The sequence below is a fragment of the Anas platyrhynchos genome, chromosome 6 (genome assembly GCF_047663525.1).
Source record: "Anas platyrhynchos isolate ZD024472 breed Pekin duck chromosome 6, IASCAAS_PekinDuck_T2T, whole genome shotgun sequence".
Lineage (NCBI taxonomy): Eukaryota > Metazoa > Chordata > Aves > Anseriformes > Anatidae > Anas > Anas platyrhynchos.
This window is the reverse complement of record NC_092592.1, coordinates 6,517,474-6,533,125: the sequence shown is the minus strand read 5'-3', so window position 1 is coordinate 6,533,125 and position 15,652 is coordinate 6,517,474. Positions and strand designations below refer to the sequence as shown.

Sequence of the window (15,652 nt, the reverse complement as noted above, 5' to 3'; positions counted from 1 at the left end):
GAACTTAGAGCAAGAGCCAGCATTATACAGCAGTCACCCTGTGGCCCTTCACGTTGCTTCCCAGTTGTTTACATGGTGCTATTCCCAGTCAGCAGCATACATGGACAGACAGAAAATACCACTGATCTGATTCATTACAAGTTGTTTTTTTGTTTGTTTTTTGACAGTTTTTCAGAACCACAGGCAGGTTCAGAGCAGCATTCCTGCCTACTGACCTACAGCAGCAGGGCATAAAAGGTATGTTCACCTCCAACAGGTGCCAGCAGAGGATTGCAGTACCCAAGGCACATGACACCTCTTGTCTACCTCTGACTGAGGGCGCTCAGAAAAAATCCTGCCTGGTTACGATGAGGGCTGAGATTATTTGCTTTGCTTAACACATGCCCTCCCATCACCTTGGGGGCCTCGCTGCTGCACAGAAAGGTCACAGTTTCCTGCCAGGAGGGTTGCTCATCCACTGTGAAAGGCAGGCAGCACTAGAGGTCAGGGAGGAAGCTCTTGTATCAAGAAATGAGCTCACCTTCAAGCATGCTCTGAGACACGAGGGACATGTGCTGAATCCAGTGTTCAGCCTGAGAGGACAGCAGCCCTTAACAGAACACCCTGACAACAGGGCCATGTTGAAGTCATTTTTCATGTAACCATTTTTCAAGTTACCGTGAGCAGCCCACCTCTGGCAGCTGCAAGGGACAGGTTGTCAGAACAACTTGTAAATACACAAATGGCATTTCTGTGCTCCAGTTTAAAGCCCTGCTGAAGTGAATTCAGCCGCCCCAGCCTTCAGCTTCCATTTTAAACGTGTTCACTCTTCAGCTTAGGAACAGATGGCACACATCTGTGTAAGGGAAAAATGGTGCCAGCTGTCATTCATGCAACAATGCACACACCTGGGCACGACTGAACGCTGCCAAACCTACTTCTGTTAATCAGAGTCCAGGCTGCTCATCTAGAAACGGTGTCACTTGCACTTCCTTTAAGACCCATCAGTGGTGTTTTGTAGACAATCAGATGCATTCTCTCAGTGAGATCCAGAATCATCATCACATGGAGACATTGGAGGGGCCATCAGCTGTCTCAAATAAGAGAAAGGCCACAGGAACAGAAGCACAAAGCCTCTCCAGCTTCCCCACAGGGAGAGCAGTAGCAGCATGGGAATGGAGAATGCAGATGGAGCATCCTTTGACAATTCGTGGTGTCTTTTACATAGCACTCCCTGCAAAATGTCACACTGGAACAAAACACAGCTACAGAGAAAAATACCAGAATGGGAGGTTGGGAAGCAAGGCAGGGAAGAGACTTTTCATTAAGTTTTAAAGTGAGTGGGAAAAAGAGTGATACACAGTAAGGTCTTCGTAATGGCAGGAACTGCAAAAAGGGCCTACTCTGAGCACAAACACTGCAAGGGAACCCGGAAGACTTTCTAGGAGATTAGCAGCAGAAGAGACAAGGTTTGGGATAGAGACAGCAGCAATTTCATGCATAGTTTTCATGAATAAGTGTAAGAATCTCAACAAGATCATCTAAGGAGTGAGAAGCTGAATATTCATACGTAGCAGGGGATGCAGCGGTCTGGATGCTAAACGAGGATGTGTTGGACCAGGACGAGAGCAGTTAGGCAGCTTTATCTGTGAAACACTGTTGATTGATTTGTGTAACATGAACCCAGCAAAAGCATACAGAAACCACACAAAATTAAGCAACTCTGCTATTAACAATGAGAACCTGGAGAATTTTTACTAGTGAAAGAAAATATCTACAGTCTTGATGAGTATGCAGCAATGACCTGAAGGAAACATGATCATTAAATATGGCTGTTGTCAGCACACAACCTGGAGAACGCCAAAGCTGGGTTATATTCCATTTCAAGACCAAACTGGAACTGCCAAAGGGATTGCTACTGCTGAAAAGTAAACTAGAAGAAAAAGATACAATAAAGATCTACAGAAAAGAGAAGGGATCAAACCGTGTATTTCTTAAATAAGTTCTCAGCCATTGGGCATCATCAGTCAATGGGATACAGTTTCACTTCACATTTAATCCTTCATAGGATTAATAACCCTCACCGAGTGACAAAGGAGCTAGGCTGAACTACGTTAGATTAACATCACTGCAGCCATTGGATTTCGCGACTCCTTTTTCCCCACCATATTATAACATCTCTACTGGAAATACCTCCTTTTCTGCCTCCTATCTGCAACAGTGTTCGTCTCCTGCTTGTATTTTTTTTTTATCCTGAACAAAGGCCTACCTTCCCTCTTCACTTCCCATCCTCATGTGCTTGCAAAGTCCTCCATCTGGGCAGACCAACCCACTTCACTACAGGCTCTATTTCAAACAACTGGCAATCCACACTCGACGCAGAGGTAACACACAGGATTTCTCCTACCTCCACAGATGACTCAGCTCCTTAGCTACAGTTTCACATCTGAAGAAGTCACAGCACTGCACTCCACAGGACGGTTTCCCTGTCTGGAAGCTCAGCCAGCACACGTTTGCATCTGCATGTTTCTGTCCTACTTCAAAGGGACACGTTGCCTGTGCGTTGCTGTAAGAGTTCATACACCAGACAAACTGAAACATGACTGCATCAACAATCTCAGTCATTTGCCCTAAAGGCACAGATTTTGCTGTTGAGTTCATTATCAGCACCTGGAATCTGTAAGAGGAAACCTTATCCATCCTCACAAGGTGGGAATCTTGCTGGTGGCTCAGGAACACGGTCATCGCACATCAGTTAAGGCTTCACACTCTGGACTCTTCTAAGCAGTTCAGGTTTTGTTTTGTTTCTAAAGTGGGTGTGTATTTAGTTGTTTATACCAAGAATCCCAACTGCCCTCCGCGGTATTATTTTCTTAGGGGAATAAAACAAAGTTGGAGGAAGACGTTAAGTTTCCATCTTGGACCTGCCAGCACAGATGTACTCGTGCTCCATTCCAAGACATAAAAGCTGAGGGGGGGGTGGGGGGGCAGTTGCTGCTGCAGCATCCCATGGGATGGCACAAAGGGCCTGCCCTGACTCCTGCTGCTATTAAAAGTAAAAATCAGTTTCTCAAAAAAAAAAAAAATTACGTCAGTAGCTGCAGCAGGAGCTGTGCAAGCATTCATAAAGATTGCTTTGCCCCCATCGCAAAGAGTGTGTCCTGGTGCTAATTGCTATTCCTACGTTCCATTTGGGAGGGATGGAAAGGCAAGCAGGAAAAAAGCACCGTGCTGGGAGGAGATCCTTCATGGCACCAGGGGAGGCTGACATCCACTCACACAGCAAGGACTCTGCAAACAGTTCACTTGCAGGAAGCCGACTGAAGCATCACGCTGCATCCGCACACAGCCAGCTGGAGTTAAACACAGTGACCCCTTCTGTCCAGCACCCACAAAGGAATTAGACTCATGCTGAAAGCATGGTGGGCCTGCAAGCTGCTGAGCTCCGAGCCGAACTGCACACCCTCTGCTCAAAGAAATGAGAGGCTCTTTCTTGGCTTCCCACCTCCCCCAGAAAGCTGAGCAGTGGGAACAGTGGCAACAGCCAAACAGCCCAGGTGTTCAGAAGAGTTTTCACAAGTTCAAGGTCTCTACCACCTCCTGGGATTCATTCTGATCTCCTCTCTACAAGATGAAAGAGGCGTTATTTGTTTCCTTGCTGGAAATGCACCAGTCAACAACTGCCCCATTCAGAATTAGGGCTCCAGAGAGCGAGCCACAAACAAGAAGAGTGCATTTCTGGGAAGGGTCAGGAGTTCTAGGATAAACAGGGCAGTACAAAAGCAGATACTCAAGTGAGCAAAGTGAATAAACTGTGCTGGAATGCAGTACTAGTTAAAACAAATTTAGAATATAATGGAAACTTTGATAGCAAGCCGCTGAAAGGGAACCATGCTGCACTTGTCTTCCATAATTAATTCCATCAGGCTTCCTCCACTGAAAATATTCTTTCAAAATTGAAAGCAGAAATGCCTCATACACTACTTCAAAGCAGTGGAAGTGCTTATTCTTAGATGGCAAATTCTACTGTCAGTAATTCCCGTCCTGAAGGTCTCCACTGTGAGACTGCTAAACAAATGTAACGAGCTGGGATAAGCACAGCCTCACAGAAATAACAGGCCAGCTGACGGCAAAGTAAGATTACCCAAGAAGCACGAGCAGCTAAGTGCCTCCAAAAGAGCTGCTTTGTTCTGAACATGAAAAGTTTTTTTTTTCCAGATAATACATTAGAAGTGTCTTTTGATCCATTTTTGACCTTTCGTACAGTACAGGCCAAAGAGAGTTCAAACTTGATCACGCTCTTCAAACTGAACCAGTTTTTGGCAGCACCTATTATTTTTGAAAATAGATTAAACTACACCATGGAGAAAGTTCTGTAGCTTCACCATTATGTTCCCTCTTAAAACCTAAATCCTTTTCAACATTCAGGTACACCCATTTTCTGCCACTACCTGCTGGTTATCTTTGCCTGCTTGATTCAAGAACTGTTACTTGGTTTCTGGTTTCCAGTGTGGAGTTCTCTAATCCCATCCTGTTTCATCTCACCACTCTGCAATCCGAACTCCTCTGGTTGTAGCAGCATCTTTATACCCCTGAGTTTTGCTTTCCATCTCTAATCCCTGCCCAGCTCACCAGTACTCTCCATAAGCTGCTGACAAAGTATCTCACACAGCATCAGCAGGGGCCAGATGTGGAGGTAGCACAGCCACTACACTCCTTGTTCACTTCATTCATTCACCTACAGAAAGTCCATGTTTTTGACACTGTATTGAAACATTTCACAAGATAGTCATCATTTCCAAAAACCAAAACAAATAAAAAAAAGCCACCACAACCAACAAACAGAAAAAATGCAAAAAAAACAACAACAAAACCAAAAAACAAAACACACGATAATATAGATCAGTAGAGAAGTCAGCAAGCAAATGTTCCACGTAAATTGTCATGGGCTCACAAATCTCAGTGAAATTGTGCTGATGTGTCACATTCCAAGAATTTTCTGTCAAGCTTCATTGGCAAAGGAAGCTTCATGGCATACTGAAATTTGTCATCCAACAAGTGTCCACTTTGAACAGGGAAACAACTTTTGCTGCATTGTCAGGTAATATAATGCCAAACATTTGAAGACTTGAACTAAACAGACTCCAGACCTTAATACCAGGAATAACAACTCGATTTTTTAAAAGCAGCTAGGCATACCTTCAGGATCAAGCTTCTCTTCTACCAGCTAAGATACTTCCTTAATTGTTGTGCAGAAAAATAGAAAAGACTTGCAGAAACACAGCTCAACTCTGTCAGGTCTGCCTTCTTGCTCTCTGTAACACAGGAATTTCTATGTATTTTCTTTCATATTAATCTGGTTAAAACTAAGCCTCCATATCCAGAATAGATTATTTGTTCTATGTGAAAGCAACATGCTGAGCTCTTGGCTACATTTTCTGTATGTAAAAAAAAAAAAAAAGAAACCCACACACAACTGAAACCATTCAGACTGGGCTCACACATTGCTGGCACGCTACCAACATTCAGCAATAACGGAATCCAAAAAATGCCCCATTATGAAAATGCTTTAACTCCAAGAACTTCCGATACTGTGCTGAGGAAGTTATGCATACCTTCAAAGAAAAAAGGAGCTCCAGCAATCCAAGTTGCACTTCTGTTTTTATTTAAATAAATTCAAAAAATACTTATAAAAGTATTTACATATTCAATTACCTTTCAAATACTCCTAATTAATAAAAAACATTCTTACAGCAATTATCAGAAGTTCTTACAATGAAGCATTTGTACTTTTTTTTTGGAAAAGCCACAATGTTCAGTGTCTGCTGAACATTTATTTAATCAGTGTCACCAAATCTCTAAGAGAACACTGCTTCTATCACATGGTATTTCTCTGTCTCCCTCTGTACGCAGCAGCACTTTCAGACCATGAACTACTTTCCAGATTCTGAAACCAGCTCATAATGGGCAAAGGACATTTTAGAAGTACAGCAAATTGGAATGTCAACTTAAAGATGGGTTTTGTAGTAAGAGTTTCATTCAAGTCACATCATCTTGCAGCTGTCTGAAAAAATATCAGCACCGGACAAATCCTAATCCTGTCCATGACAGTATTCAAAAAGACAGCTTTTCCAGGTAAATTCACTTTGCATCTTTAAAGCCACACGTAACTAATGCATAATATGCTTTAAATTCAAACCTTTTGTCTCTTCTTCCAAATACTACTACTCTTTCTGTGCTTCCTTCCCCAGTCAGCCATGTCTTCTGAATAAAGACAGTCTCTTATTCTGCTGCTCCCTTATTAGAACCGATCTGATCTGCATTCTCAGGTAAATACACTCCCATGCTCTGTAAGATGTTGGAGGCGGGTCCTGCCAGTCCAGCCTGAGCACTATAGGATTCAAGCAGGTTAGCTACTAGGTTCATATCCACATCAACTGGTGTCAACTCAGCATCTTCAGCTTCAGAATCGGGGCCAGCATCTTGAGATGTAGCTCCTTTAGCAGAACTTGCCTGTAGTAAATAAAATGTTTCATCAAGACAAGTCATACAGACAAACCACAATAGAGGGGAAAAAAAGAAAACAAAAAGCAAAAAAGGAAGCAGTTCTGCTGCCAACTAAGTTCAGAACATTCCAACCTGCCTCGAGAGATGGGAATTTAATCAACAAATGCTCATGCCAGTTAGAAATCAGCACTTTCTATCATACAACTTAAGTGCCAAGAGAAGGACACAGAGGGTGAGTGAGTCCTGGCTCGGTTTCTTATGGGATTAATCTGCTACGAAAACATAAGAAGTCAAACTGCTGCTTGCAAGGAAATGAAACCAAGCCTTGGAATCAATGCAAGTTAAAGCCTAGCTGAGTTTTTGTTTCAAAAAAGAAATAATAATAAAAGAAAATACCACATCGCAACTGCAGCACGTTTGTTTGCACGTAGGATTCTTTTTTATTTTTAGTAATTAGTTAGCACGTGAGGACGTGCTAACGTAGAGGACACACGTTGATCGCATTACCTGGAATGACTACTTTTAGCATATTTCCTCTTCCTACTAAAGCTCTTGAAATTACAGTGCTACAAACAGGAACTCAAGGGATACTTACCCCTTTCTTTTGGGTGGTGAAACTTCTCCCAACATTGGTGTGTGCCAGTTCACGGTCCATCTCATCCATATATGACTTGAGACTGCCTATAAGTTCATCAGGCTTCTGCTTTTGCCTTTGATTTTCAGCATCTAAGTCTTCATCATCCTCATCTGAGAAGTTAAAGTCCTCCTCTTCATCCAGGTCATCAGAATCCAGCTCTTCCGAGTCCGGCCCTGTTTATTATTTTGTGTAAGTACAGACAGCAAACAAATTAGCACAGTGCCCAAAAAAGGTCATCAGAAAACCCAGAGACACTAAATAACTATGAGATATTCTGACAAAAGAAACAAAGAAGCATTCTCACCTAAAATTCTGTCTAATGCCTTTGTAAAAGAATCTACATCAAAGGTAACGTGGGCCTCATCAGATGACCTGAAATAAAAGATATTTTGTTAATAGACTAAGCTTTTAGGCTTGTATAAGCCTGACACAGACTAAATGACATACTGATTTCTCTTAAGCCTGGGACATTTGAAATGATGGCTCAGGAAGGGCTTAAAAGTCTCTGGCCTGTATGAACTAGCAATAAAAAGCTAGCAGAGGAGCATTGGGCTGAAGGAGAAAAGAAAACTATAATTGTTCTAACTGGCCCAACAAAGAAATCACACTGAATGTTACCAAAGTAAGTAGGCCTGGCATCCTTGTAGAATCAAGTGGTGGTGTCATAACCTAGATAAAGAGTTAAGTAGCTGAGAATCTCTGAGGTCTCCTGCCTAGGAAGAACATTGAAGGCTTCATCCTGGTCTCTTATCAAGCTCAGTGTTGGCCTTTTTTTGGTTGGCTAAACCAACCAAAAAATTGCTGTTTTTTTTAAATAACAGCAGAAGCTTGCATTACATCAGACATTGACACTAACGCTATCAAAGTCAAGCTCTCACCGCTTAAAAAGGGCCATAAGAGTACAAACCCCTCACACCTGACATAGCTTACCCAGCAATATAGAAGTTATTAAGAAGAACCTGGAAAATACACTACTACCTAACTCTGTTTTTAAAATTAAAGGCCTGTCCAAACAACATTCACACCCACTTTCTTAACTACAACAATTAATTTATTCGCATCCTGCTGTTGCCTACATAGTCAAGTCTCTTCAACGAGCACTTCTCTTCCACTGTTGGGAACAACAAGAGGGATGCACAGCGATTCTTTTTTCCTGTTTCTAGGTGCACAGTATGTGCCTTGGTGCAGAAACAGGCACAGTATGTTCAAAGTTCTTTTCTACCGGACATCTAGATAGAGCCGTACCACAAAAATCAAGTCATAATTTCAGATTCCCTGAAATTAAGTTACACATTATTTCTGTACAGCTTCATTAAAGCCATTTTAGCAGTTTGAATAGTTTTTCTTTCATGGCAAAAATCCTTCAGCAAAAATGATCTGTTGTAAGATGTACATTTTAACAGTGCTAGAAACTATGGTAAGAGAAAGCAGTAACCCTTTGAGTTAAAAGGGTTAAAAACAAAACAAACCCACAAAGCTAAGTAAGAGCTCTGAAAAATACAGCATCTCCCACCACTTCTATCTGCACCAGTGTCAGTGGTCACCAGGTAACTTTTGAAGTATGTAGGCATCAATACTTTCAAACCTCGATTCTCTGCATTACAGATGAAAGGGTTCTAACAGAATGAACACACATCCCACACCGGACCCCAAACTTCAAAATACAAGTACCATGGCATTTCCGCTCCTTCGTGCGTTGACACCTTGGACACAAAAGCCTTCATACTTTCAGCAACTGTTTCCAAGTCATATTTCTGCTCTTCTTCATCATCTGAGGAAGGATGGAACTCATTTGTTGCCTCCTTCAGCATCTTCTCTAGATCATCTGGAGAAATCTCCAGCCAACTATCATCTGAAAGAACAAAGGACGTATTTTCTATTTGTGCACACGCCTACTAGCCCACACGTCCCAACCTAGATGGTGGAGAGTACCACATCTAGTGTTTTGCGGCTCACTTTTTTTGCAGGATTAAGTTTTCGTGCTCATACTTGATAACACGAGGCATAAGGTAGTGAGAGGCTGAGAAAAACAAAGCTCAGACTTGGTTTTAGTGCTTTGAAAGATCATCCAGAAATACAGTTGTGACCTGTACTGCACACTGGCACCAGCTACATGTTGATTAAATGAGTCAAACCATCTAACAGCAACATTTATGTTGGCCTTAGGTGGGCCATGGGAATGGGCCAGATACTAATTAACTTTGTGCTGTCAGTATTGGGATCAGTTTCATCTCATGTAACATTTCACAACTTTCTATCTGGTGACAGATGACACAAAGTACTTGACCTGGTATATGTGCGCATGGTGTTCCTGACCTAGGGGTATCAAATCAGGAACTGATTGGTATCTTACCAATTAACAACCCCAGGCTTTGGGGCTTATACAAATGCACTGGCTGCCCCAATCTTAAATGTCTGCCCTCAAATAACACCTCTATCAATCTCAGGACAGGAGGTGAGTTAAGTAGATACAGAGATTGTACAGTTTTTGAACATTCCACCTCTCTCCCCATAAATAATCACAATTGGGGATAGGAAGACACCGCCCCTGCTACATCCTGCTCACCATCCTCTGGAGGAAGACAAGCTGCTTCCCTCTCAAATTCCTTCACATCAAAGGTTGTTGTCTGTAGCAATGACAAGATTTCATCACCTGGGTTCACTTCAATACAGCTAGAAGAAAAAAATTCAGCTTACTGAAATTAATTTTTGCTCAGATAACAATGCCAATGGCATCTGACACTCCATATGCATGTTTTCATACAAATTCCTCATTACTCCTTCTACACGAATATGTCAAAAATGATAAGCAAATCGTGGGGAAGTACCAGATTACCACACAGACAGTATCAGCCAAAATAAGACACAGTAAATTGCTGCAATTCCTTGATGATGACTCCAAAGCCCATTTCTCTTCCGCTTCCTTTGTTCCTAATGTTTACTTTGTTTTGATAAACTTTTGGATAGCCAGATCCCAAACAGCACAAACTAGAACTTCAAGCAAGTAACAGTCAGATATTATGAACTGGCAAATCCTCAAATATTTTTGCAATGATTTATTTCTTGGATTTGATCTTCTGGAGAAGTCTAAAGCCAGCTGCCTATCTCGAGTAAAGGAGACAGATTACTCTGTATTTATCATTCACTGGGATTGCTTCTCAATGAAACTTAAAACAAGTTCAACAGCCAACCAATTAAATGAATAATGCTTTCCTGTCACCTCTTAATGCACTTGGAATAGCTTAATACTTTAAAAAAAACAAGGTACATAGCTGGTCAAGCAGTAGCTTCTACTAACAGTGATCCAGAGGAATTAATACTTATACGCCCTAGCCACAGCAGCTACATTAAGTGTACAATGGAGAAAAAGGTTCCAATTTTTTGAAGTACTGAAAAAAAAAACAACAACCTTAGCTGAAGTACTCATAGGTACTGTGTTATCACCGATTCCAAGTAGCTCTTACCTTTCTTCCTTAGTAAGAGATTGCTGGAAGTAATCTTCTGCCATACGCAACAGCTCCATATACTTCGCAGAGCCTTCCATTTCTCCCTATTTAATGCAAGTCACACGTATGAATCTAAGCAATTCTCCCTCCACTTCCTTTTCACAGCCAGATGTCATGACAATTGTTTGTCTCACAGAAACTGAGTGCTGAGAAAAATCCATATAGGTAATATTGCTTTGCAATTTATACTTGCAGTAATTTACATGGGTCTAAATGAGATTTGTGGGGGTATTAAACATAGAATTTTAAGACCCTTTAATTACTGATGCATGCAGGTGAAAGAAAAAACAGTGAAGACATTTATATTGACACACAACCATGTTGTGCCTTCCTTTCTTCAAGTGTATTTCCCCTTTCTTTAGATAGGGGAATTCATACCCAAATCCTGCTTTTCCCTTTTTAATTTCCAAAAGGGATGTATTCATTTCAAATAGGAACAAACTGCTCATACTTCCCTTAGAGATATTCATTCACTTTCCATAGACAGAAACATTAGATTTCCTAACCTACTTGAAGAACTTTCATAAGCTCAAAAGCTTTTTTTTTTTCCTTCTGGAATGCATAAAAGATGCATGCATGTGCACTTGCACACACACACACAACACACACTACTTCACCTTGAAATAATCTTTCTCCTTCAGGCCGTTGAGGAATCTCTCCCACACAGGACCACTAAATTCATTTCTCTTGGAATCAGGAGATGCTTTACTGGACTTGGAGCACAGAATTTCAAAGCCATGAGCCTGTATAAGCAATGCAACAACAAACTGTTCTCAAGATGTGATATTTAAGCACACCTTCACATGCCTGCATAAAGAACTCCCTATCACTGAGTTCCTTCCATTTGAGACACGTATCTTTGGTATCTCAAAGATGGTTGCAGAGTCAAAATGGTTCATTATTGCTTCAGAAAGTCAGATCCCAACTTCCAAAGCAAGACACTGCTACCTGACATACAAAGCTTGTCTTCAGAGGCAAGTCACTGAGAAGCAAACCAGAATACAGATCTATAGTTTACCAGCTACTCCTCAAGGAAGCGCCAACATTTCATCTCTATTTATATTTTGTGTTGAACTGCCAAGTTGCCTAGCCTGCACATTTTGTGGATACAAAGCTGGTGCACTGAGGCACAAGTCTCAGGACGGGAAATTTCAGAAGAAAAAAAAAAAACCACCTCAGACTCTTGCTATCTGTGAGAAAACAGGTGGTTGCATTTCTATTTGCAGCAGGGCCCCAGGACACACTGTACCGGTACCCCTTCTGCACTTCACACAGTCAAATCACACCCCATTTCCATCTCAGCTACTGCTTATGTTTTCTCTCTGCAGCAAAGATGCACCATAAGGAGCTGGATGTGCCTGGTGCAGGAGGTGCAGGACAGGGTCATGGGCTGTACTAGTGTTTAGCCACCCCCTGTGAGCTCTGGCACTTGAGGCACGGCACTTGCAGTTTTGATGCACACTTAGCACACAGGAGGCAGAACTGAAATGCAAATTCAGTCCACAGAAAATTCTCCTTGCACAAACACCATAAGCAGCAACTTTGAATGTGGAAGGATGCACTGCTTCAGGAAGAGGCTAAAACAGATCTCATCTATCCTAAGATGGAAACCATTGTTGATATTACTTAAAAGAAAACTGGGTTTAACACCAGCTCAGCAATGGAAATAAAACCATGTGAATCCTGATTGAGATGGTTTCCAGGGGTGGAGGTACAGGAGTGCCCTATTCTGTAAGAGAAATCGCCCACAGTACTGTATTTACAGAAAAAAGGGATCTGCCAAGTTGCTCGTATTTTTCTGTACAAGCAGACAACTTACAAGCAAAGAGTCACTTCTCAGACACACGCAACACACTAAACAGACCAAACAGAAAATCCATACAACATAATTACCAGTTTCATGCCCAGCTCATAGGCTTTGTACTGAGGGTGAGATGAGAGGGGCAGGGTGTATCCACTGCGTCTGTCCGGGACAAACTTCTGCTGCACAAGTTGTGCATATAAACACTTGGTGAATGTAACCTGAAAAAGCCCAAACAAAGAAAAAAAATATCACTGGTGAATGTACTGTGTATGGGCATCAACTTCTCAACAGTTCTATCTGAATGGGTATTTTAAAGTACCCATATTAAGACAATACCTTGGATGATATCCAGAATACATATATTTTCTTAAGATGTGTCACTTTTCAGATTTCACAACAAATATTCCAAGTTACCAATATCTCCTAAATAAACATGAACTTTGTTCAATCTAAATACATTAAAAAATCCTCAATATTTATGCCAGAAAGGTGTGTGTATATATATACACACACACACACTTATATGTAAAGATGTAAGGACTCCTTAATTCACAAAACTAAAGCTAAGCTTTCAAAATCCAAAACTAAATCATCCCAGAAGCCTAAAATTTTACTCAAGTTTATTTTCATGGGTCTAGGAGCAAAACACCATATGCAAGTGCCACATTGTTTGGCCAATATTCCACTTCATAGAAGAGCTTTCAGGAAACAACTGCAACTACATCTGAGGAGGTCACAAGCCCAGGAACAACCAGCAAGAAGCAGTTAGGGGCAACTCCACGTTGGCTGGCAATGCTGCTGAACTGCTCAGATCACAGAAGAAGACCAGTTTACTCAGCAAGCTCTTCAGAAAACAAGCTGTTAGCAGCGTCCTCTGATTTCACAGAGGCTCATGTTTAGCCAGTTGAAAGTCTAGCCATGCCAATTTGAAAGCAGAAAAACTATTAACAAAATCAACTGTATATTTATAAAAAAATACATTAGAAAACGTACTATTTTAAAAGTGAAATCCATGCATTTATCTAATTCGACCACAGAACTTCATTAAATGACAAGTTGCATTAGAGGGATGACTTACTGTGGTCATCACACGCTGCTCTGGAGGGAAAGTTTGAAAAGTGCGACATGCTCGTAAATCTACTGGATCCCGCAGGTAGAAGGCCTGGACTGCTGCAGCCACCAGCGAAGGGCGCTGCTTCAGCACTGCCACAATGCCTGCTGGAAGGTAGCAGTGGGCTCGGTGAAACGAGGCCTGAATTTTCTCTGGATACCTGCATCATACAATAGCAACATACTGTATTAAGTAAATAGCACACCCAATCCACTCCTTTTTAATTATTGCTCCCAATTTCACATTAATATTAAACTGTTCTATGAGCCATGTGCCACAAGGTTATTTAAAATAAAGTTAAAATTCTGCTAACCTACCACTTGAAGTGTCTGTTTAAAAAAAAAATCTGAAATACACAGCTAATAAAAATTCAATCCCCGCACTGTTAAGATGAATCACTGTGAACTTCACTAACATGTCCAACTCTACAGTATTCTTCACTGCACTGAGTACATCTGGCTCAAACTGCCAAATCCTTGCAGAAAATAACGCACAATGCTAACCTCACCTGTAACTAGCTGATGCTCGTAAGAGCATGTTGGTTCTAGACAGCAGTGTGCAATCTTTTCATTTCTCCAATGGGCTCCTAAAAGCTCGCACAACTTTCACATTTCCTCACTAACCAGTACAAGAAGGATGTGAAGGAATAGAAATTCCTGTAACTGTCAGGTATGGTATCACAGCAGTAAACCAACAGAAAACCAAATGAAATCATCCACATACCCACTGATGCGCTTATACACCGCTGCTCGAATGGGTTCTGCGGCCAGGAACTCCTCCGACCGGGTGGACAACAGCCTTAACGCCTGTGAGATTGTTGGGCAGGCAGCAGACGGCTCACAGTCATCCTGCTCTTGAGTCTCTGACAGCGGAATGATGTGCAATTCTCCTTTGTAAAAAAACACCTGGCAGACAGTAACAGCCTCATCAGAGGATAAGAACAGTCGTACACCAAGCAATGCAAAGTTTTGTTTCATACAGGAATCTATTTGTTTAAACTCAGATTACTGAAGCACAAGTAATGAAATAACACAGGAAACAACTTTTTTAAAATGGGAGATGATATAAATACAGGTGCCAGAAACCATGATCTAACCAATAAATTAAAAAATAATACTCTTTCAAGATACGTATTTCACTAAATCTGTTTTCCTTAACACCAACACTACCAAGTCTCTGTTCAACTGGGGATTTGCTTCAGAACCAGGCAGCCTAACCTAACCACTGAAGAACGTGACAGGGGAATAAAAGCATCATCCAGGCAGCAAACCCTCATGTCAGAGCACTTGAGAACACGAAAGGAAAAAACACGAGTGGCTACATCTGAGCTAGGAAGCTGGGATAGATGCAAGAGGGCTCCTGGGGAGAGCCCTGCCCAGTCCTTTCCAGACCACTTGGGCTGAGAGGCTCCAAGGCGGCCCCGGGGCCGTACGCACCCTGTTGTCGCTGTTCTCCGGACGGAGCCACTTGGGGAGGACCTCGGCCGCCTCTATCAGCAGGAACTCCCCGTCGTTGTCGTCGACCCTGGCCGAGGAGAAAGGGGTTTCCGTGAGGGTGAAGCCGCCCGGTGCCGGGCTGGGTCCCCTCGGCGCCCCCCGGCCCGCCCGCACCTGGCCGCCAGCAGCGGGCACGCCCTGGTGATCTCCCGCAGCAGGTACACGACGAACCACTCGTCCTCCACGTTATCCCCGAACCGCGTGCTGCCGCCCAGGTGCTCCGGCGTGTCTCCTGACCGAGCACGGAGAGAAAACAAGATAAAACACGAGAAACGAAGCGGCTCAGCGCCCCTCACGCCGCGTCCCCCCCGGGCTCACCCCGCGTCGGCACATAGCGCAGGCGGAACGGCTGCCGCTGCCAGATGTAGGCGGCCAGCAGCGGCGCCAGGCGCTCCGCGATGTCCCGGGCGCAGCCCCGCAGCAGCTCCTCGCCTCCGGGCCCCACCGCGAAGAGGCGGTAGCGAACCGCGTCCTCGCCCGGAGCCCCGTCCCCCGCCATAAGAGCCGCGCCGAGGGCCGCGCTCCGCCTCTGAGGGGCGCTGAGGCTGTCGCGACATGGCGGCGCTGAGGCGACCGCGTCATGGCGGCGGCGCTGTGGAGGCGGTGTCATGG

General features: G+C 43.0%; 1 protein-coding gene across 1 annotated transcript; it reads right to left on the bottom strand.

Annotated features, from left to right (window-relative positions):
* Positions 1–5,621: 5,621 nt before the first annotated feature.
* ECD (ecdysoneless cell cycle regulator) lies at positions 5,622–15,650 on the bottom strand. Its single transcript, XM_027460781.3, has 13 exons — positions 15,359–15,650; positions 15,155–15,272; positions 14,981–15,068; positions 14,268–14,449; positions 13,512–13,704; positions 12,523–12,651; positions 11,247–11,372; positions 10,588–10,673; positions 9,690–9,796; positions 8,795–8,975; positions 7,428–7,495; positions 7,082–7,296; positions 5,622–6,492 (listed from the first exon to the last, which is right to left on the bottom strand). The coding sequence occupies exons 1-13, from the start codon at positions 15,648–15,650 to the stop codon at positions 6,262–6,264; spliced, it is 2,016 nt and encodes a 671-aa protein (XP_027316582.3). The 3' UTR covers positions 5,622–6,261.
* Between the last annotated feature and the right edge of the window lie 2 nt (positions 15,651–15,652).

Bases quoted from the DNA above. Each gene is read 5' to 3' on its own strand.
- ECD (XM_027460781.3), bottom strand. From the start codon at position 15,650: ATGACACCGCCTCCACAGCGCCGCCGCCATGACGCGGTCGCCTCAGCG. The intron at 15,069-15,154 runs GTGCGGGCGGGC...CTCCTCGGCCAG, and splicing joins TGCCCGCTGCTGGCGGCCAG to GGTCGACGACAACGACGGGG. The intron at 13,705-14,267 runs GTATGTGGATGA...TGTATGATGCAG, and splicing joins GTGTATAAGCGCATCAGTGG to GTATCCAGAGAAAATTCAGG.